The sequence below is a fragment of the Echiichthys vipera genome, assembly GCF_963691815.1.
Source record: "Echiichthys vipera genome assembly, chromosome: 12".
In the NCBI taxonomy this organism is placed as follows: domain Eukaryota; kingdom Metazoa; phylum Chordata; class Actinopteri; order Perciformes; family Trachinidae; genus Echiichthys; species Echiichthys vipera.
This window is the reverse complement of record NC_139837.1, coordinates 1,096,240-1,118,446: the sequence shown is the minus strand read 5'-3', so window position 1 is coordinate 1,118,446 and position 22,207 is coordinate 1,096,240. Positions and strand designations below refer to the sequence as shown.

At 47.8% G+C, this 22,207-nt stretch overlaps 1 protein-coding gene across 2 annotated transcripts in view; it reads left to right on the top strand.

The window, feature by feature from the left end:
* The first annotated feature begins 2,990 nt into the window (after positions 1-2,990).
* syne3 (spectrin repeat containing, nuclear envelope family member 3) overlaps positions 2,991-22,207 on the top strand; it is a 42,487-nt gene continuing 23,270 nt past the window's right edge. The window contains exons 1-8 of one of the 2 annotated variants that reach the window (XM_083924893.1): positions 3,010-3,087; positions 5,869-5,985; positions 8,618-8,769; positions 9,362-9,534; positions 10,141-10,450; positions 15,890-16,048; positions 17,090-17,449; positions 21,611-21,747. In XM_083924893.1, coding sequence (XP_083781019.1) covers positions 5,964-5,985; positions 8,618-8,769; positions 9,362-9,534; positions 10,141-10,450; positions 15,890-16,048; positions 17,090-17,449; positions 21,611-21,747 — 1,313 coding nt within the window. In that variant the 5' untranslated portion in view covers positions 3,010-3,087; positions 5,869-5,963. Of the gene's footprint in view, positions 3,088-5,868; positions 5,986-8,617; positions 8,770-9,361; positions 9,535-10,140; positions 10,451-15,889; positions 16,049-17,089; positions 17,450-21,610; positions 21,748-22,207 lie in introns of both variants that reach the window. The other variant, XM_083924894.1, reaches the window with a different exon arrangement.

The window sequence follows — 22,207 nt, the reverse complement described above, 5'->3', positions numbered from 1 at the left end:
AATACTTGCCAGAATGTGTCAGTCTGGACAAAAGCAACGAACCCTACAGCTCCACTGATGAAAAGCGTTTTCTAGTGATGAGTTTAATGTATCTTATCTTATCTGACGATAACAAGCTCCTCTATAGACAAGTCCAGCGAAGTATCGTAAATGAAGGCGCCTCCATCTCTGCGGTGGCGTCTCCCTCCAGTCTGATGCTCTTGAATGGGAGCTGTCGATAGAAGTGAACCTTTTCTCCAACCATCACAAACGTTGGCGTTCTTTGTCCCAGCAGCTGAGTGAGCGGAGACGGGCAACAACCAGAGTCACTACAGGCCGAGCATTCACTCCATGGACTGAGAGAAAGGAGAGGAACGCCATTCAAACGCACGCCCACATGGCTACGCTGCTCCTGGATGCTAACATCACTTTCATCTGCACTTAGCTGGAACGGCTAACGCTAACGGCTAACGCTAACTGTCAGTCAAACTCCTCTAATCCTTGTTTTGATGCTGTGATTTTCTGGAGGGGACGGGTTCAAACAGGCTCAGACAGACTCCGGTCTCCTGGAGCTACTGGGCCGGGTCTGACCAACCTGGCAACCCCACTGCTGGACTTATATTTTGTTGTTCGGACTACGATGTTGTGACTCTAGGTGGAGCTGTTCTGCTCATTCTACACATTCAACCTTTAAGGCTAAAAAAAAACAACCATCATCTCTGTGAATGAGGTCTTAGGAACCAGGACTTTTGCTGCTTTATTATTATTATTTTAAACAGTCCATGATTGAATTTCACTTGAACTCGTCATCATGAGAAAATAAAAGAACAGAGAATTGAATAGATCTTTATTGTCGTTGTGCATGAAACAGTGAAAATCAGCGTTGTGCAACATGAGCACGAGTAAAGAGCCAGTGAGTCAAATCAGAGACTCCTCACCAGCCTCAGCTCCATCTGGGACCTTTGAAGCTTGTTTTCTGAGAACGGCGTTAAAAAAAGGTCGTTTTCATGGTTTTTGAAATGTCATGGTTGTTCTGTAAAAAAAAGAAAGTGTTTCATTTATTCTGCCCTACAAAGAACGTCTGAGTGCAGGAACGACAGAAAACTGAAGGTAAAAAAAGGTTTTTAAAGGTTGTTTATCGTCCCGACGAATGCATAGTTAGCAGCTCCAGCCTCTGGTCCTGGATCAGGTCTCAGGATCAGCAGCTCCAGCAGGGGACCCCAAACTTCCCTTTCCCGGGCCACATTAACCAGCTCTAACTGGGGGATCCTGAGGCGTTCCCAGGCCAGTGTGGAGATCTAATCTCTCCACCTGGTCCTGGGTCTTCCCCGAGGCCTCCTCCCAGCTGGACGTGCCTGGAACACCTCCCTAGGGAGGCGCCCAGGGTTCATCCAGACCAGATGATCCTGAACCACCTCAACTGGCTCCTTTCAACACAAAGGAGCAGCGGCTCTACTCCGAGTTCCTCACGGATGCTGAACTTCTCCCCCTCTCTCTAAGGGAGACTCCAGACCCCCTCCTGAGGAAACACATTTCACACGCTTGGACCTGGACCTGGTTCTTTGGGTCCTGACCTGGACCTGGTTCTTTGGGTCCTGACCCAGCTTTCAGGACCACAGGTGAGGGTAGGAACCAGGACTGAGCGACTGCAGCACCATCGTCCCCTCACTCGTGAACCAGATCCCGAGGTCCTTGAACTCCTTCTCTTGGGGGTCAGGACTCACTCCCTGAAAAATATCATTTCTTCATATTATCTAACGGTGACATTTGAAATGTGCTGGTTGTGCTCACATGTTGTAACAATGTAAAGTATTTATAAGCATTAAAAGACTGATTTTGTACATTAGAGCTCAACCTCACTGCAACATGTGTGATCCATCAGAAGCTGCACCTGATGATGCTGTGATTTACAGGTGGGGGCGTGAGCATCGATGATATCTGATGTGCACGGTGAAGCGTCGTCCATGAATCCCAGTTACACATTTATAAAAGGTGAACTTTGTATGGAAGCTGTTCCTGTTTCATTAAAGATGAAGCCTGTGGTTGAACTGTTCTGTGGCCTGAGTCTTTCACTGTTCACGAGTCTCCGCGGACATCAAAGAATGATCCGGTGTTTATCAAACGTGATTATGATGAACTACGTTTGCCTTTCATTTAGAAACATTTCAAGTCTGTTTAAAGAAATTTTTGACCGTAGTTTAAAGCCTTCGAGTCGTCTGGTTCAGTTCAGTTTGAACCTCTGCTGACGTACCTGGAGCGCTGATCTCGTACTAAGGGTTAGGGGGCACCCTCCCACTGTGCGTCCGTCCCGTGCCCCGTGCTTTAGGGTCCTTGTCCCCCCCTCCAGGCCCGTTTGTACACTTTAGCACACGTTTATGCTCCTAGAGGACACTTTAACACACGTTTTGGCTACTAGAGGACACTTTAACACACGTTTTGGCTCCTAGAGGACACTTTAGTACACGTTTAGGCTCCTAGAGGACACTTTAGCACACGTTTATGCTCCTAGAGGACACTTTAACACACGTTTTGGCTACTAGAGGACACTTTAACACATGTTTTGGCTCCTAGAGGACACTTTAGTACACGTTTAGGCTCCTAGAGGACACTTTAACACACGTTTTGGCTCCTAGAGGACACACGTTTTGGCTACTAGAGGACACTTTAACACACGTTTATGCTCCTAGAGGACACTTTAACACACGTTTTGGCTCCTAGAGGACACTTTAGCACACGTTTATGCTCCTAGAGGACACTTTAACACACGTTTTGGCTCCTAGAGGACACTTTAACACACGTTTATGCTCCTAGAGGACACTTTAACACACGTTTTCAATCCTACCCCTTCTCCATTTTCAAACTTCATCACATTAAAACTCTTTTTAAATCTAATGTATTACATTTAAAACACATTTGATCGGTTTCTGTGTAAGTTTTGCTTCATAATAAACAGAAGGTCGCATTTCTGTCGTGACGTCACGTCGAGTCTGTAGTTTACAGGAAGTCCTTGAACGCAGCACGAGGGCTGTCGCTCCACTTCCGTCCTGCCGTAACTTCCCCGTCCACAGAACACGGCAGCTCACCGTTCACACCTGTCAACACGGAACCGTAAGTGTTTCTACTGTTGCTAAGCTACACTTTAACCGCTAAACCAGCGCCGTTGCTAAGCTAGCTTAAAGCTACTTACGCGCGAACTTACGCAAACGTTAGTTCTACGTTACCGTACTCTCACGAGCGGCGGAGTTTGTGTGTTAAGTTAAGGGACCGGGGGTATTTACCGTGAATAAAGCGGGTCATACCGTTCACACCACCTTTAGGTTAGCATAGCCTAACCCGGAAGTAGCACTGAAGTTCTTCTTCTGTTAAAAACAAAGCCTAAATACGCTTAAACGGTACCCAACGGTCGAACCACATTTTAAGTGCGCCCGTATTACAGAATATATGGGAAATGCACGGCGCAAGCAAACTTTCTATTGCGCAGAACGAAAAATAAGGAACTTTGAGGCTGAATTTCTCCAAAACTATAAAGTAAATATCTTTAAAACTGAGTAAATGAATAGTCAGGATGGTCCTTAAGTCAACTGTGTCACTCTTTGTCAGACAGTATGAATGAAAGGGATTTTACAGTAGGGTAAATATTGCACAAAACGCCTTTTTTATTGCAAAAAAAGATCTTTAAGGCTAAATTTCTCCAAAACTATACAGTAAATATGTTTGATACTGAGTGAGTGAATAGTCAGGATGGTCCATAGGTAAACTGTGTCATTCTTTGTCAGACATTATTGATAAAAGAGATTTTACAGTACAGTAAATATTGCACACAACGCCCTTTTTATTGCAAAAAAAGGAACTTTGAGGCTAAATTTCTCTAAAACTATACAAAAAATATATTTAAAACTGAGTAAATGAATAGTCAGGATGGTCTTGAGATAAACTGAGTCATTCTTTGTCAGAAATTATGGATGAAAGGGATTTTACAGTAGAGTAAATATTGCACATTATTGCAAAATAAGGAACTTTGAGGCTAAATTTCTCTAAAACTATACAAAAAATATGTTTGATACTGAGTAAATGAATAGTCAGGATGGTCCTTAGGTCAACTGTGTCACTCTTTGTCAGAAATTATGAATGAAAGGGATTTTACAGTAGGGTAAATATTGCACAAAACGCCTTTTTTATTGCAAAAAAAGATCTTTAAGGCTGAATTTCTCCAAAACTATACAGTAAATATGTTTGATACTGAGTAAATGAATAGTCAGGATGGTCCTGAGATAAACTATATAATTCTAATATTAATATACTATAAAATTATGAATGAAAGGGATTTTACAGTAGAGTAAATATTGCACACAACGCCCTTTTTATTGCAAAAAAGGAAGTTTGAGGCTAAATTTCTCTAAAACTATACAAAAAATATATTTAAAACTGAGTAAATGAATAGTCAAGATGGTCCTGAGATAAACTGTGTCATTCTTTGTCAGAAATGATGGATGTAAGGAATTTTACAGTAGAGTAAATATTGCACATTATTGCAAAAAAAGGAATTTTGAGGCTGAATTTCTCCAAAACTATAAAGTAAATATGTTTGATACTGAGTGAGTGATTAGTCAGGATGGTCCTTAGATAAACTGTATCATTCTTTGTCAGAAATTATGGATTAAAATGATTTTACAGTAGAGTAAATATTGCACATAACGCCTTTTATCAATGCACCTTAAAAACTATATAGTAAATGTGTTTGATACTGAGTGAGTGAGCAGTTAACGTAGTGTTAAGGTGCTAAATGTCATCCATTGTAAGAAATTAGCATGAAAGCATCAGATTATAGCGTTTTAGTTCATTGGCACATCTGTTTTTACTTCGTTTTATTTTGGAAACCGGAAGTCCCGTGTGTTTACCGTACATGCTATAATACGAGCGCACTTGAAATGTTGGTGCAGCTGGTTTGACCGGTAAGAGCTGTCAAAGTGAGGCTGCAGCAGGAGCTTCCCGGTGTCTGACACTGCAGCCACACTTTGGGGGGGACCGGGGTCGGTTGTAACAGGGGGCGGCTGTAATGCTGCATCGGGACATGGGGCTTCCTCTCCCTGGATAAAGGTGCATACAGAAGCCATAAGCAAGGGGTGTCAAACTCAGGCCCGTGGGCCAAATCTGCAAGATCATCACTGAACCAAAATGACTAAAAAAAATGCAAAATGACTAAAAACAGATGCAAAATGACAAGAAACTGAATCAAAATGACTATAACTTGAGCAAAATGACTAAAAATAGATGCAAAATGACCAAAACTTAAGCAAAATGACTAAAAATAAATGCAAAATGACTTAAAACGGATGCAAAATGACCAAAACTTAAGCAAAATGACTAAAAATAAATGCAAAATGACTTAAAACGGATGCAAAATGACAAAAAAGATGCAAAATGTCTAAAATTTAAGCAAAATGACAAGAAATTTAAGCAAAATGAATAAAAACTTAAGCAAAATGACTAAAAACAGATGCAAAATGAGTAAAACTTAACTCTAAAGCACGGTGCAGATGGACAGTGTTTGCCTAATATATATAATATTAGTAACGACAAAACTCGTTTAAAATGCTGCAGTCAAGTTCTCCAGAAGTGTGAGTGTGGAAAAGTCTAAAGAGTGTTTCAGTTTCTCATTCGAGCGCGTTTCAAGAGTCTGAAGCAAAACAAGCAGAAGTCGGGTCGAAGGAATGTTGTGGCGGGAGAAATGAGTCATGGGGGAAAATGCCCTCGCCGCCTGCGTTTTATTTTCCCCTCTAAGAAACAATGTGGTGTGTCTCTGTGCTCCTGCGGTGCCAGGACTCCTCCCTCACGTACGTTTGAGTGCCGCAGACGCCTCCGAGCCTCTGACGCTTTGTCCTCTCACAGTTTCTCCTGAGGGCACGCGGAGCTTCTGCTCAATGCCTCGCTGGCCGCGGTGCAGCTGAGAGTATTCCTGGAATTGTGCCATTAGCGTCCTGAAGATGCACATGAACAGGATATACGGTATATTACCAGCCATGGCAGGGAGTGTGTGTGTGTGTGTGTGTGTGTGCGCGCGTGTGCGCGCGTGTGCGTGTGTGTGTGTGTGTGTCACAGAAGAGTCTTTTGTGAGGTGTTTATAGTTTGAATTTCTACAAATACCAAAAAAAGTCCCATTCTTCTTCATGCTGTGTCACATTTCACCTTAAGGCGTGTTTCCATTTGGGTCGAATCCCCAGAATGAGGCGGGTCGATCTCGCCCAAACGCCCCTAATGTGCACGTGAGCCTCTGGAGCGTGCGTGTGTTTCCCTGTGGGAGAGCAGGGCCGTGTTTCTCCTCTGAGAGAAGCCGGCTGCTGATTGGACGGAGCTCTCAGCAGGATGTGACGTGTGGTCGAACAGACGCCACAACAACACGGAGAAGTAGAGGAAACACTTTTATCCTGTGGAGAAGAAGAACGCAGAGCAGGAAATGACCTGTGCACGGGCATCTGAACACACCTTGAACATAAGGTGGCGTTGTAAATCATACGGGCCGCCTTAAATCAACCCGAGGACGCACTCCCACTGTTCCTCCGTCCCGTGCCCCAGCACGTTCCACGGCTAAAGTCTGGTTCCTTTGACCAGTGTGAGTGCAACCGTACCACGTCTAGGAGCGGCACGCTTGCCGTCCACGGCCCGTTTGGGAGAGGTGGGCTTTAGTAAAGCACGTTTGCACGAGCACGAGCACGAGCGTGCGCACGTGTACGAGCACGAGGCCTACGGCGGTTCTGAGGTCATTTCCTGTGCGCCTGTTGGGACGTAGAAAAAAGAAGGAGGGACCATGCGCGGACATTTCAAACAATGGCGGTGAAAGGTTCACGTTGGTGTGATGCGGAGGTGGAGTGTTTACTGCATCACAGGAAATTCAACATATTACTCGGCAACATTCAGGGCGCACTCCCACTGTTCCTCCGTACCGTGCCCCAGCACGTTTCACGGCTAAAGTCTAGCTCAGGCTTGTTCTTTCAAACTGTACCAACCGTGGTGATCTTCCTCTTCAGGAGCTGCTGTCCGAGTTCATAAGATGTGAAGAAATTGTCACATGTCAGAGTGTGACCCTCAGTCTCTCTGTCACATCAAGCACCACTCACATCCCCTGGCTCTTCTCTGGGCGTCCACTGGTCGGCTTCCCGGTATAGACTTGCATTTTCCAAGCACAGCTTGATTTGGCATCGCAAGCCACCCATGACTTCATCTCATATTTTGCTGGCTTGCTTTTTTTCTATTGCTGGTGTGATAAACAGGTAGAAGAAGAATTACTTCATTTATCCCACACGGGGAAATTGAATTTTTTCACACACACAGGCCCATGCACAGACAGGACCTATACATGCAATTAAGGAGAGATGTTACCAGTCCACGCTCCATACAGGGACTTGGACCAGCGACCCTCCAGTTCCCAGCGAAGTCACCTATGGACTGAGCTCCAACCATCTGAGCTAACCGACCTGTTGTAGAATGGTAGAGTGTAGAGACAATGTCATGGGCATGAGAAACGGCGTACCTTGTGGGTCCTGGGGTCATGTTTATGACGTTCTGTTCTGCGTGCCTGTCGTGTTGGTCACACGCTGCTGAGGACCATGTTATCCTGCCAAGTCTCTCTTTCAGCTCCAGGGTTTTCTTCTTCTTCTGAAGATGATTCCTCAGCTCTGGGTTGTGTTCCTCCCCATCTTCTTCTTCTGATACATCCTCCACTTCCTCTTCTGAATCACAGTCGTCTCGCTCTAGAGCCTCTTCAGCGTTGTAACGCACACTCACGGCTTCAGCACAGACAGAGTTCGGGGCCCTGTCGTCTGCAGCACCTTTATAATCTCTGCAGTCTGCGTTAACACCTGTGTGTTGTTTACGTCTGCTATTGTCTCGTTCACGTCTGCTGCTCATTGATCTGAGATCAAAGGCACAGCCGTCCGTGAGAAGACCCCATGATCTGTCTTGTTTACGTCTGCTTCTGATTAAAACTCAAACATTGTAACATTCTGTGGTTTGTAAATAACTCTGTGACCTTGAGTTCAACTCTTTGTGCCTCACGGGTCATTTTGACCCCAGGACGACCTTTGGACCTTTGTTTGTAGCTCACATGGAAATGTGACTAAAAGCAACATTTCACTTCTTCTTCTGTTGGTGCCAAACGAGGAAAAGTCATAAAATTTCAAGTTAAAAAAATATCGTTTAGGGGATTTTTTTTTGGTTTTTAACACAGTGGCGTCATTTTGACCCGAGGACAACAGGAGGGTTAAAACAATGGCGGTGAAAGGTTCACGTTGGTGTGATGCGGAGATGGAGTGTTTACTGCAGATTTGGTCGATGAAAAGATTCAAAAACAGTCGACAAGACGCACAAAAACTCCGAGGTCTACGGAAAGATCTGGAAACAAAGCCACGCATCGCCATGACGTCATCAATGCGTGTGACGTGTTACGGCGTGATGACGTATAGGCAGCAAGAAGCATTCTCCGAGGCCCAGGTAGTGTGAGTACAAACGGGCCTGGAGGGGGGGACAAGGACCCTAAAGCACGGGGCACGGGACGGAGGCACAGTGGGAGGGCGCCCTTTGTAAACGACCTCGTCTTTGATGAAGTGCTGATGTTGAGTTTGGCTTCTGTTCTTCTTTTCAGAGCCGGTCATGACGCAGCAGGAGCAGCAGGAGTTCACGGAGAGCCTGGAGGCGGCCCTCTCCTGGATGCGGGTCATCCAGGAGAGGCTGAAGGCCAACGACAACACCCAGGGGCCCCGTGACGCCCTGGAGGTGCGACTCAAGGAGACAGAGGTGAGATACTTCACCCACTGTGTGACCCCTTCATTTTCATCAGAGCGCAGAGTGGGGGCAGTTCCTGCTGTTTGAGCCGGGTACAGGAGTCTGGGGAGCCTTTATTCAGGAGCAGGTTTATATTAAAACCTACTTCAGATTCGAGTGCAGTCATTTTACGCCAGAATACGGGCGAAGGTGAACAAATTGCAACTGATTTTGTATTCTCAATACGTCCTGAGATAAGGAAGAAAGCCCTGAAAGTTTCTAATCTTGTTCTGAAATAAAACAGTAAAAGACTCAGGGCGCCCTCCCACTGTGCCTCCGTCCCGGGCAAACGGGCCGTGGACAGCAAGCGTGCCGCTCCTAGACGTGGTACGGTTGCACTCACACTGGTCAAAGGAACCAGACTTTAGCCGTGAAACGTGCTGGGGCACGGGACGGAGGCACAGTGGGAGGGCGCCCTAAATGTTCAGGTCTGAATGAACCCATTTAGTTCGTAAATGGAGCAGGAAGAAGGACTTTTACTTCATCACTATTGTTTAATAAACAGCTCGCCGTACTTGCCTTAAACGCTGACTACAGTTCTGTTCCCCGTCTCTTCTGAATGTAGAAAATCCATCAGTCGGAGCATGAAGGTCGTGTGAAGATGGACATGGCGCTGGTGGCAGCTGAGAACCTTTTGCAGAGCGGAGATGAAGAGATGAGGAACCAAACCCACTCCAGGCTCAAAGAGCTGAAAAGCCTGTGGGAGGAGACCTGCACCTACATCGTCCACTGTCACAGGTACTGACGTCAGACCGCAGACCGCAGACCGCAGACCGCAGACCGCAGACCTCAGTGTGTGTGCTGGTTTGTAGAGTGGACACTCGGGTGTTGGTTAGTTTGTCCTGAGATCAGCTCTGGCTAGTCACAGTTAGCAAAAATGTGTGCTAAAGTGCCCTCTAGGAGCATAAACGTGTGCTAAAGTGTCCTCTAGGATCATAAATGTGTGTTAAAGTGTCCTCTAGGAGCCGAAACGTGTGCTAAAGTGTCCTCTAGCAGCATAAACGTGTGTTAAAGTGTCCTCTAGCAGCATAAACGTGTGCTAAAGTGTCCTCTAGGAGCATCAACGTGTGCTAAAGTGCCCTCTAGCAGCATAAACGTGTGTTAAAGTGTCCTCTAGGAGCATCAACGTGTGCTAAAGTGCCCTCAAGGAGCACAAACGTGTGCTAAAGTGTCCTCTAGGAGCATAAACGTGTGCTAAAGTGTCCTCTAGGAGCATAAACGTGTGTTAAAGTGTCCTCTATTTATTTCAAAAACATTCATGCGAGCGCTAAAACGAATAAACATGCAGTCTGTCGTTAACAAGACCCCAAACTGCTCAGTGTGACTCTTCTTCTTGTGTTTCAGTCGCATAGAGTGGGTGTGGCTGCACTGGGGCGAGTACCTGAAGGCCTACGAGGAGTTTGAGCTGTGGCTGACGAGGCAGCAGCGCAGTCTGGATGTCGGGGTGGAGCTGCAGCTGGGGCTGAGGGAGAAGCTTTGGCAGGTGGACCAGCAGAGGGTGGTGGTGAGCGACATCCACGGGCAGGCGGCGCTGCTGGAGAGGCTGCTGGACGAGGCCGCCGCGCTGCACAACAGAACCCAAGACCCCAGCGTGGATCCCCAGGCCCAGGAGAGGCTGCAGGAGGCCTACAACGACGTCAGAGACAGAGCTGAGGTGAGGAGATACAGCCTGGAGCATGTCTACTCACAGGCTGTGCGTATGCCACTGCCAGCAGCGTGCACAGACTTTTTGAAGGGCAGGGGCGAAAACGGAACAAAGGGGCACATAATGGGCACTTTATCAAACATTTTTGCTTGACATGTTTTGACTCCTAGAGGACACTTTAGCACACGTTTATGCTCCTAGAGGATACTTTAACACACGTTTATGCTCCTAGAGGACACTTTAGCACACGTTTATGCTCCTAGAGGACACTTTAACACACGTTTATGCTCCTAGAGGACACTGTAGCACACGTTTATGCTCCTAGAGGACACTTTAGCACACGTTTATGCTCCTAGAGGACACTTTAACACACGTTTAGACTCCTAGAGGACACTTTAGCACACGTTTATGCTCCTAGAGGACACTTTAACACACGTTTTGGCTCCTAGAGGGCACTTTAGCACACGTTTTTGCTCCTAGAGGACACTTTAGCACACGTTTATGCTCCTAGAGGACACTTTAGCACATGTTTATGCTCCTAGAGGACACTTTAGCACACGTTTTTGCTCCTAGAGGACACTTTAACACACGTTTATGCTCCTAGAGGACACTTTAGCACACGTTTATGCTCCTAGAGGACACTTTAGCACACGTTTATGCTCCTAGAGGACACTTTAACACACGTTTAGACTCCTAGAGGACACTTTAGCACACGTTTATGCTCCTAGAGGACACTTTAACACACGTTTTGGCTCCTAGAGGGCACTTTAGCACACGTTTTTGCTCCTAGAGGACACTTTAGCACACGTTTATGCTCCTAGAGGACACTTTAGCACATGTTTATGCTCCTAGAGGACACTTTAGCACACGTTTTTGCTCCTAGAGGACACTTTAACACACGTTTTGGCTCCTAGAGGACACTTTAACACACGTTTATGCTCCTAGAGGACACTTTAGCACACGTTTATGCTCCTAGAGGACACTTTAACACACGTTTATGCTCCTAGAGGGCACTTTAGCACATGTTTTTGCTCCTAGAGGACACTTTAGCACACGTTTATGCTCCTAGAGGACACTTTAGCACACGTTTATGCTCCTAGAGGACACTTTAACACACGTTTTGGCTCCTAGAGGGCACTTTAGCACATGTTTTGGCTCCTAGAGGACACTTTAGCACACGTATATGCTCCTAGAGGACACTTTAACACACGTTTTGGCTCCTAGAGGACACTTTAGCACATGTTTATGCTCCTAGAGGACACTTTAGCACACGTTTTTGCTCCTAGAGGACACTTTAACACACGTTTTGGCTCCTAGAGGGCACTTTAGCACATGTTTTGGCTCCTAGAGGACACTTTAGCACACGTTTTTGCTCCTAGAGGACACTTTAACACACGTTTATGCTCCTAGAGGACACTTTAGCACATGTTTCAGTTCCTAAAGGACACTTTGACACACGTTTATGCTCCTAGAGGACACTTTAGCACACGTTTATGCTCCTAGAGGACACTTTAGCACACGTTTATGCTCCTAGAGGACACTTTAGCACACGTTTATGCTCCTAGAGGACACTTTAGCACACGTTTATGCTCCTAGAGGACACTTTAGCACACGTTTATGCTCCTAGAGGACACTTTAGCACATGTTTTCGCTGCCAACAATTGGTTTTCAACAGCAGCACCTGCTAAAATACTACTTTTAAACACACATTAATGAGAAGGCAGCACCATGTGAGACTAACACTGGATAATAAAGGTCTTAGAACTAGATCATGACATAGAGCCGCTCTGCAAGACAGGGTCACTTCTGTGTTTCAGAACATTGAAACATTGCAATTCATCAAATTATGTGCAATTAATTGACATTTAATGAGCCTGGTACATTTGGGGCCCTTAGACAACTGGGGCCCTGGGAGTAAGTGCATAGTAAGTGTTGGCAAGCTCAATGTTGTCATGTGTACCCACTTTTCAGACCTCTTTTATATATTGAGCCATGCAACTTGAACTAGAGTAGTTATGAGTCGTGTGCTGTGGTGTGTTCTCTTCATGTCACCCTGACAGCTCTGCTTATGCACACAACGTATGGTACAGCTGTAGAATAGTACGAATAATTCAATATTTGACACACACACACACACAAACACACACACACACACACACACACACTCACACACACGAGGAGAGAGGAGAAGTGCATGAGTAAAGTAAAGGAAAGAAACTCCAGTAAAGAAAACGATGCGGTGGAAACTCGTTAATCCTCTGGAGTCGAACACACGAGTCCTTTGTTTGAGTGAGGAACAGCTTCTCTGCAGCAGGAAGCACAGAGCTGGAGAAACACTCACAGCTGCAGTGGCTTGAAATGGATACTGTCACTGCACACACACACACACAGTCGCACACACACGCACACACATAAAGTTCAAGTTCATACAACTTTATTGATCCCAAAGAGCATTTCAGTTCCACAGTCTAGACAAAGTTTACCAACAGTCAACAGGCTGCACGCAGGAGTACGTCAGAGAGAAACACATTCGCCTCATTTCCTCTGACCAAAAAAGGGCATGTATGTGACGTTGGGGGGAGGGGCGTACGTCCGTCTGGCGTTTGGTTTGACGTTTACCTCAGAGGAGAAGTGAGGGCCAGAGGCTAGCTGTCACTCAAGAGGCCACGCCCCTAATTATTTATAACTTTAACCTCCAATCAAATAAAAACTAGCCCCCCCCCCTCAGTGTTGTCATGGAGATATGAGCTAAACACACAGACTAGAATGCTGCACATGTTTATGCTCCTAGAGGACACTTTAGCACACGTTTTGGCTCCTAGAGGACACTTTAGCACACGTTTAGGCTCCTAGAGGACACTTTAACACACGTTTTGGCTCCTAGAGGACACTTTAACACACGTTTATGCTCCTAGAGGACACTTTAACACACGTTTATGGTCCTAGAGGACACTTTAGCACATGTTTAAGCTCCTAGAGGACACTTTAACACACGTTTATGCTCCTAGAGGACACTTTAACACACGTTTAGGCTCCTAGAGGACACTTTAACACACGTTTTGGCTCCTAGAGGACACTTTAACACACGTTTATGCTCCTAGAGGACACTTTAACACACGTTTATGGTCCTAGAGGACACTTTAGCACATGTTTAAGCTCCTAGAGGACACTTTAACACACGTTTATGCTCCTAGAGGACACTTTAACACACGTTTATGCTCCTAGAGGACACTTTAGCACATGTTTAAGCTCCTAGAGGACACTTTAACACACGTTTATGCTCCTAGAGGACACTTTAGCACATGTTTATACTCCTAGAGGACACTTTAGCACGTTTATACTCCTAGAGGGCACTTTTGCACAAGTTTTGGCTCCTAGAGGACACTTTAGCACACGTTTAGGCTCCTAGAGGGCACTTTAACACACGTTTATGCTCCTAGAGGACACTTTAGCACATGTTTAAGCTCCTAGAGGACACTTTAGCACACGTTTATGCTCCTAGAGGACACTTTAACACACGTTTATGCTCCTAGAGGGCACTTTAGCAGTTCTCTCCTGCTGGGGACGACTGTCGCTCTACGCGCTTAGATACCAAAACACCAAATAAAGACAAATCAAAAACAACATTTGTTTCGTTTTCGTCTTATAAACAGGTTTCTATTTTACCGCGGTACAAAAATGCATCTTTACCGTTTCATTGCCTCCACATCAGCAGCCTGAGAGCGTGTTCGTGCAAAGCCTAGATAGTTAAATACTGCTGATGAATATCACACATGGTAAACTAGAGTTCTTTCACTGCTTTGACGTTTTAAGAGCTTCATGATTGGACCAACCAGGAAGTGTGTGTGTGTGTGTGTGTGTGTGTGTGCGTGTACATGTGCGTGTGTGAGTGACATGTTGACTCAAATTGAGCACACAGTGGCCACGAATCAGTGTTCCCTTCATTTCCATAAAACAAGCAATTATTCAAACTTTGATGTGTACTTTTCTCGTCCTGGGAGCCACTCTCTCGCCGCGCTGCTGTGCACACAGTCCAGGTTAATGAAAAGCACGCTGATAATGTTGTGTACAGCCATACGCAAATACAGACGCTGCTAAGTGAGACAGTTTCAAAGCGCTTACTGTTGACTGAAGCTGAGACGGGCGTGATTTCACAAGAAGGGGGTGAGCAGACTTTACTTCCTGAGGAAGCTGAGATCCTTCAACGTGTGCAGGGAGGTGTTGGAGATCTCTGATCAGTCTGTGGTGGCCAGTGTGCTTTTCTCTGCTGTGGTTTGTTGGGGAAGCAGCATCGAGCCAGCGACACCAACAGACTCAACACACTGATCAGGAAGGCTGGCTCTGTGATTGGCTGCAGACAGGACGCTCTGGAGGACCCTGTGGTGGAGAGGAGGACCCTGTGGTGGAGAGGGGGACCCTGTGGTGGAGAGGAGGACCCTGTGGTGGAGAGGAGGACCCTGTGGTGGAGAGGAGGACCCTGTGGTGGAGAGGAGGACCCTGTGGTGGAGAGGAGGACCCTGTGGTGGAGAGGAGGACCCTGTGGTGGAGAGGGGGACCCTGTGGTGGAGAGGAGGACCCTGTGGTGGAGAGGAGGACCCTGTGGTGGAGAGGAGGACCCTGTGGTGGAGAGGAGGGCCCTGTGGTGGAGAGGAGGACCCTGTGGTGGAGAGGAGGACCCTGTGGTGGAGAGGAGGACCCTGTGGTGGAGAGGAGGACCCTGTGGTGGAGAGGAGGACCCTGTGGTGGAGAGGAGGACGCTGAAACAACTGTCCTCCACCATGGATCGTCCTCTCCATCCTCTCCACCCTCTCCAGCTCACACTGGTCAGACAGCGGAGCACCTTCTCCAGAAGGCTGCTTCAGCTTCGCTGTCGTAGCAACAGATACAGGAAATCTTTCCATCACTTTATATAATAATAATAATATATATAATATATGTATATACTAACTCTCTCACCTCTGCCTGACAGAGAACTCTTCTCTCTACTGTTTTTTTTGTTTTGTTTTGTATATATTATTAATGTTATAGTATATTTTGCATATTTTGTTGTGTTTATTGTTTATAGCACACCACGGGCGTGATTTCCAGCTCTTTCAAGCGTCAGATTTTTACCACACACCCACGTCAGTCTTTACCCGCATTATGCATTCACATGAACACACCAGTCTGCCGGTGAATCTGTCATTTTAACGGTAGAGTTGTGATTTAAATGAATAACACTTGTGCCTCGTGCCTGTGAACTCTTCTGGGTCGTCTCTGTGTTTACGCCTCAGTGAGCTCTCCAGAGGCTCGTAGTTGAACTAACAGACGGAGCTGAGTCTCACAGGAGAATACAAACCCTCGCTCCTCGCTCAGATACCCAAATGTGAAGTCTGTGATGCGTGCTGAAAGTTATTTTATTCATTTTAAACCGTGCACTGATAAAAACAAATCCTCCCGCTGTGCTAGGAGCGCCTGACGCTGCTTCAGAAGATGGCTGAGGAGCACCAGACGTACCGAGGCTGCGTTCAGAGGTTCCAGTCCTGGCTCCTGACGAAGAACAAGGAGCTCACGGATCTGATGGAGAGGGAGGAGGACACCGCCGAGAACAAGCTCAAAGCCTTACAAGTGAGACTCGTGAAGCGGAATTAAGACGCCGCTGTGCGCTCTTTCAAAACTTGTTAAAAGGGAGAATATTTAATGTGCAGCTGTGTAACGTGTACTCATCCTCACGCTGAACTGTGTCTCTGCAGATGTAAACAGAACATGAATGGATGGTTACTCTAGTGTGGTCTGCAGCAGTGTTTCTGTTGACCCACTTTTGACCTTGTGACCTAAGGTTGCACTCCCACTGTGCCTCCGTCCCGTGCCCCAGCACGTTCCACGGCTAAAGTCTGGTTCCTTTGACCAGTGTGAGTGCAACCGATACCGCGTCTAGGAGCGGCACGCTTGCCGTCCACGGCCCGTTTGGGAGAGGTGGGCTTTAGTAAAGCACGTTTGCACGTGTACGAGCACGAGCGTGCGCACGTGTACGAGCACGAGGCCTACGGTGGTTCTGAGGTCATTTCCTGTGCGCCTGTTGGGACGTAGAAAAAAGAAGGAGGGACCATGCGCGGACATTTCAAACAATGGCGGTGAAAGGTTCACGTTGGTGTGATGCGGAGGTGGAGTGTTTACTGCAGATTTGGTCGATGAAAAGATTCAAAAACAGTCGACAAGACGCACAAAAACTCCGAGGTCTACGGAAAGATCTGAAAACAAAGCCACGCATCGCCATGACGTCATCAATGCGTGTGACGTGTTACGGCGTGATGACGTATAGGCAGCAAGAAGCATTCGCCGAGGCCCAGGTAGTGTGAGTACAAACGGGCCTGGAGGGGGGGACAAGGACCCTAAAGCACGGGGCACGGGACGGAGGCACAGTGGGAGGGCGCCTAAACTCTTACCTCCTGGCCCCTGTACCAGCTCCTCTCATAGTAAAGTCCATTACAGTGGATTAACAAAGGAAGGAGTCCATTGGTGCTTTGTTCCAGTAAAAGACGTAAACGTTGTGGTACATACATAATAATAGTGAAGTTACCATGTGCACAGTTCTTCCCTGGCCTTGTTTGTTTGTTATAGAGAATTTTTTTACCACATTTTAATGTTTCTTCTCCTGCTCTGTGTCAGACTCTGGATGATACTGTGGCCGGCGAGGAGAAGACCCTGCAGCACATCGAGGGGGTGGCGGAGGCCGTGAGGGGCAACACCTCTCCCTCTGGGGCCGAGGTGGTGGTGGAGGAGGCGGAGGAGCTGAGGCTGGGCTGGCACAGGCTGAGGCAGGGCCTGTGTGAGAACGAAGAGGGGCTGCGCTCCAGCCTGGACTCTCACAGTCAGTACGTGGCCCGATGCCAGCGGCTAGGAGACGACATCGGGCACCTCAGGGTGCTGCTGCAGGGGCTGGACGGGGAGCTGGAGGACGGCCTGGAGGCCAGAGGGCGCGCTGACCAGACCGAGGATCAGATGGTGGGCCAGTGGAGGAAATACACGGTAGGTTTCCTAAGCACATCAGCGCTGCTCTAAAGTACAGGGGGAAATATCGTAAAACAGCTCAGTTTTGTGCTTTTCACGTCTCAGAAGTGTGCGGCGTAGTGTCTGTCGGGTGACGTGCTCTGCAGAGAGGCTGTCACGATACTAAACGATGCAAGTAGATCTCGATACCCAGGAAAAAACTAACTATTACTGTTTTCAATATGGCGGGGAGGAAATGAAAGTCGGCCATTTTCCCTACGCTTGTGATTCGGACAAAGGTCCATCCATTCATCTTCAGCCTCTTGTCCCTGCCGGGGTCTCGGGGTGCTGGAGCCGATCCCAGCTGACATCGGGCGTGAGGCGGGGTCCACCCTGGACAGGACGCCAGTCTATCACAGGACACATAGAGACGAACAGAGACAGACAACCATTCACACCTACGGGTGATTTAGAGTCATCAATGAACCGAACACCTGCACGTCTTTGGACTGTGGGAGGAAACCGGAGAACCCGGAGAAAACCCACGCAGACACGGGGAGAACATGCAAACTCCACACAGAAGGGCCCCAGCCGGGACTCAAACCTGGAACCTTCTCGCTGTGAGGCGAGATGTTGGTGGAGCTCCACCTACTGTACCAGAGAATTCCACCTTTCTATCCAAAACTTTCTTTAAAGGGGACATTATGCGTTTGCTTATTTTCTGTCATGTTAGTAATGTTACAACGCGGATGTTCACATAAAGACCTGACTATAAAGAAGCGACTTCCTGTTTGATCCAATCAGGAAGCTCCGTCAGCGTCAGTTCTCTGAGTGTCCACTAGGGGCAGGTTTCATAACAGAGCCGTTTCTCATTGAGCCCCATGTTAAACAACTGTTTACATTATTTGCACTGCTGCATGTAGCTTCATGCTAACGCCCGATTCCAGATCTCATTCCTGCTGGACCGTGTCTGGTTTTGCAGTTTTGGTTTAGAAACCTTTACTCACTCTTTTTGGTGAGTTTCTAATGAACCTGGGCTTTTCCCTCGTCCTTGGCAAGCGTGCATTGTTACTCCTGTCATGTTTAGTGGCGACAGTGCAGCACTTTATTTGTTCAGGCTAAAGTTAATCACTACAGGAGGACGATGGTCCGTGACAAGTGAGAGTGCGCCTCGTGTCAGGGTTGATTACCTGCAGCCTGAGCCGTTAAAGTGTCTCTAAGTGCACAGCACAAAACATCCCATCTCGTCTTCAGCCTCTGATCCTGGATCAGGTCTCAGGGGCAGCAGCTCCAGCCTCTGATCCTGGATCAGCTCTCAGGGGCAGCAGCTCCAGCCTCTGGTCCTGGATCAGGTCTCAGGGGCAGCAGCTCCAGCCTCTGATCCTGGATCAGCTCTCAGGGGCAGCAGCTCCAGCCTCTGGTCCTGGATCAGGTCTCAGGGGCAGCAGCTCCAGCCTCTGATCCTGGATCAGCTCTCAGGGGCAGCAGCTCCAGCCTCTGGTCCTGGATCAGGTCTCAGGGGCAGCAGCTCCAGCAGGGGACCCCAAACTTCCCTTTCCCGGGCCACATTAACCAGCTCTAACTGGGGGATCCTGAGGCGTTCCCAGGCCAGTGTTGAGATCTAATCTCTCCACCTGGTCCTGGGTCTTCCCCGGGGAGCCAACACGTGTGCTAAAGTGCCCTCTTCAGTGGCGAGGACTCGCTATATGTGCCCCTTATTTTCCTTTTCACCCCGGCCCTTGAAAAGTCTGTGCACGCCGTTGAATGACAGTAAAGAACTCTATTCTATGTTTGACAGTGAGCGCTGTGGACAGGTTTCATACCCAGCTGCAGGTTTGAATCCACCTCCACTCGTCTCCAGCATACCAAAAATATTCACACTCATCCGTCCTCCCTCCCCTCCCCATCTCTTCTCTCGTTCTCGTTATCATCCCTTCTTCTCTGCGGCTGCACACGTTCATTTTGTATTTCTTGATTCTGTCATTTTCGATGCCTTCTTTGCTCCTCACACACCCCTCCGCCTCTCGCCCCTCTGAGAGCCGATACAATCTGCGTGCCCTGACATGATGACTCTTGACTGGATTCTTTCTCTGCATCACAGCGTACTTCACACCCTCACACACACACACACACACACACACACACACACACACACACACACACACACACACACACACTGGGAATCTCGCTGTCCTATCAGTGGAGCTGCCATCAGTGTAGTGGATACCTCAGAGAGTCACACACAGGTTGTTATTTCTATTTGGGTCCTGCACACGGCAACATATCCCGGCTTCATCCATCTCATTATCTGGCACGTCACCGCCGCTGGCTGTAAATTGATAAGCGAGATCGTGCCATAGAAGCGTGACAAGCTTCACATCTGTAGAATTGAGCTGTGGCATGTTTTTGTATCCGTGTTTGCAGCATCGGGGATAAAGAGTAGAATCAGCAGGAGACAGACTCTTACAGAGGGAGGGTATTGGACCTGCGGACCTGTGGAGCTGCCTCTGTGGGCCGTGACTGGAATGCTAAAGGATCCGTCTGTCATCTGCTGCAATCTAGACAGACTGCCAGCGCTCTGCGACAAAGCCTGGTCTCCCTTTAGTTTAGGAGGTGAAATGGGTTTTAAAAAAACAAACTCCAGTTTCTCTAAATTGATTGTAGCTGGAATATTTTACTGCTGTGAATTTGCTTTTGCGGGTACCGTATTTTCCACACTATGAGGCGCATAGAACAGACGCTACAGTGGAGGCTGGGGTCACGTTAAGGACCGCCAGATGAAAACGAGCCTTCTGGCTAATTCTGGCGTTTTTAACCACGTGTAATCAGGTGTTTTATGTAATTGCACTGCCCCCTTTAAAATAGACTAATGGTTATAATAATTGAGAGGGTCTCGGGCTCCGTATCTCATCTTCAGCCTCTTATCCGGGGTCGGGTCTCGGGGGCAGCAGCTCCAGCAGGGGACCCCAAACTTCCCTTTCCCGGGCCACATTAACCAGCTCTAACTGGGGGATCCTGAGGCGTTCCCAGGCCAGTGTGGAGATCTAATCTCTCCACCTGGTCCTGGGTCTTCCCCGAGGCCTCCTCCCAGCTGGACGTGCCTGGAACACCTCCCTAGGGAGGCGCCCAGGGTTCATCCTTACCAGATGATCCTGAACCCCCTCAACTGGCTCCTTTCTTCCTTCCCTATCATTTTCTGTCAGACTTTCACACTTTCACGCTTTCACGACCTCCTGGTTCGGCAGGATTGTTGAGGAGCACAAGCGAGGCCTCTTCCAACACGAGATCCTGAGGGTTAAGGGACAAACAAGTCAAGAGGTAACCCCAAAAAATTTCACCTGAGCTGAGCCGGAGGATCTGACGGGCGGTCCATGAAGACACAGGCTGATGCTCGACCTAAATTAAGGCCCTTACTGATGCTTCTACAGGAACTACGTACCGTATGTGGCATCATGCTGAGTTTAATTTGACCTGGGAGCCTTCAGGCGTTATAACAAGGTGGTTCCCCCACTGTTAGCCTTGTGGTTGCACCATTCAAAGTGCCTACAACAGTTATGCTTTTGTTACATACTGCATTTGAAGCAGTTGAACTTCTGTTTGACCACAATATCAGTCTCCTCAAAGCAACTTCAGTCCAAAGCACCTGGACTTGGTTCTTTGTCAGGAAGACGTTTCACCTCTCATCCAAGAGGCTTCATCAGTTCATGTACACATCTGACCAGGACCAGGACCAGGACCAGGACCAGGACCAGGCTGGGACTGGACCAGGACCAGGACCAGGCTGGGACTGGACCAGGACTAGGACCAGGCTGGGACTTGTCCTAGGACCAGGCTGGGAAAGGTCTTAGGATCAGGCTGCGACCAGGACCAGCCTGGACCAGGACCAGGACCAGGCTGGGACTGGTCAGATGCGTAACGAGGACCTGGACTAATGAGAACATTCACAGGCTACATCGGTCTCATGTCTATTGTCTGAAGGACTTTATAAATATTGGGTGGTTTGTTCTTTCAGCCAACTGAGACGTCAGGAGTTCCCTAAACCTCCAACTCAGAATTAACTCTATGAGACGGACTTTCTGATTATTTACGGTCTAACTAACATGATGTGAACCTGGAATTGAACAGTTCAGACAACGGTGTGTCTGTGGTTTGCTGCTGTTGTTGCTTACTTTGATGGTTTTCCATGTTTGTGTCTTGCAGGGTGTGAAGAATACTCTGGCGGGAGAGGAGTCCCAAGTGGAACTACTCAAGACGCAGCTCAAAGAGCTCTTCAGGTTCTCAGAGGACTCACGCCATCTTTCTGACGACGTCCTGGCTGTTGTCAAAGAGCATCAGAGGTATGTGACCTGAAGCCTGTCGCTGTATTAAAACCCTGTGAACCACATGTAGGTCACATAATAGAAAACGTGACACTAAGGGCGCACTCCCACTGTCCATCCGTACCGTGCCCCAGCACGTTTCACTGCCAAAGTGTGCACGTGCCACAGACCCCCCCCCTCCCCGCTCATGCATGTTACAATATAACATACACACGCCTCAAGCTAGCATACACTAAATGACGTTAGCAGTTTCTATCTATGAGTGAGTTAGCCAGCCTAGCTCCATGTAGCGTGTACTCCATGCTGTTTATTGATGAGAGAAGACACAAGCGCGTTCACAGGAATCTGGTGCACGTGCACAGACGAGCACTCGATTGGAGGGAGGGAGGAGCTCGGTGGTAGAGGGGGAGGGGCGTGAGAGTTGGAAACATTCAACTCCATTCTCCAGACTTTCCGACTGCAGCTTTAACATTCATTC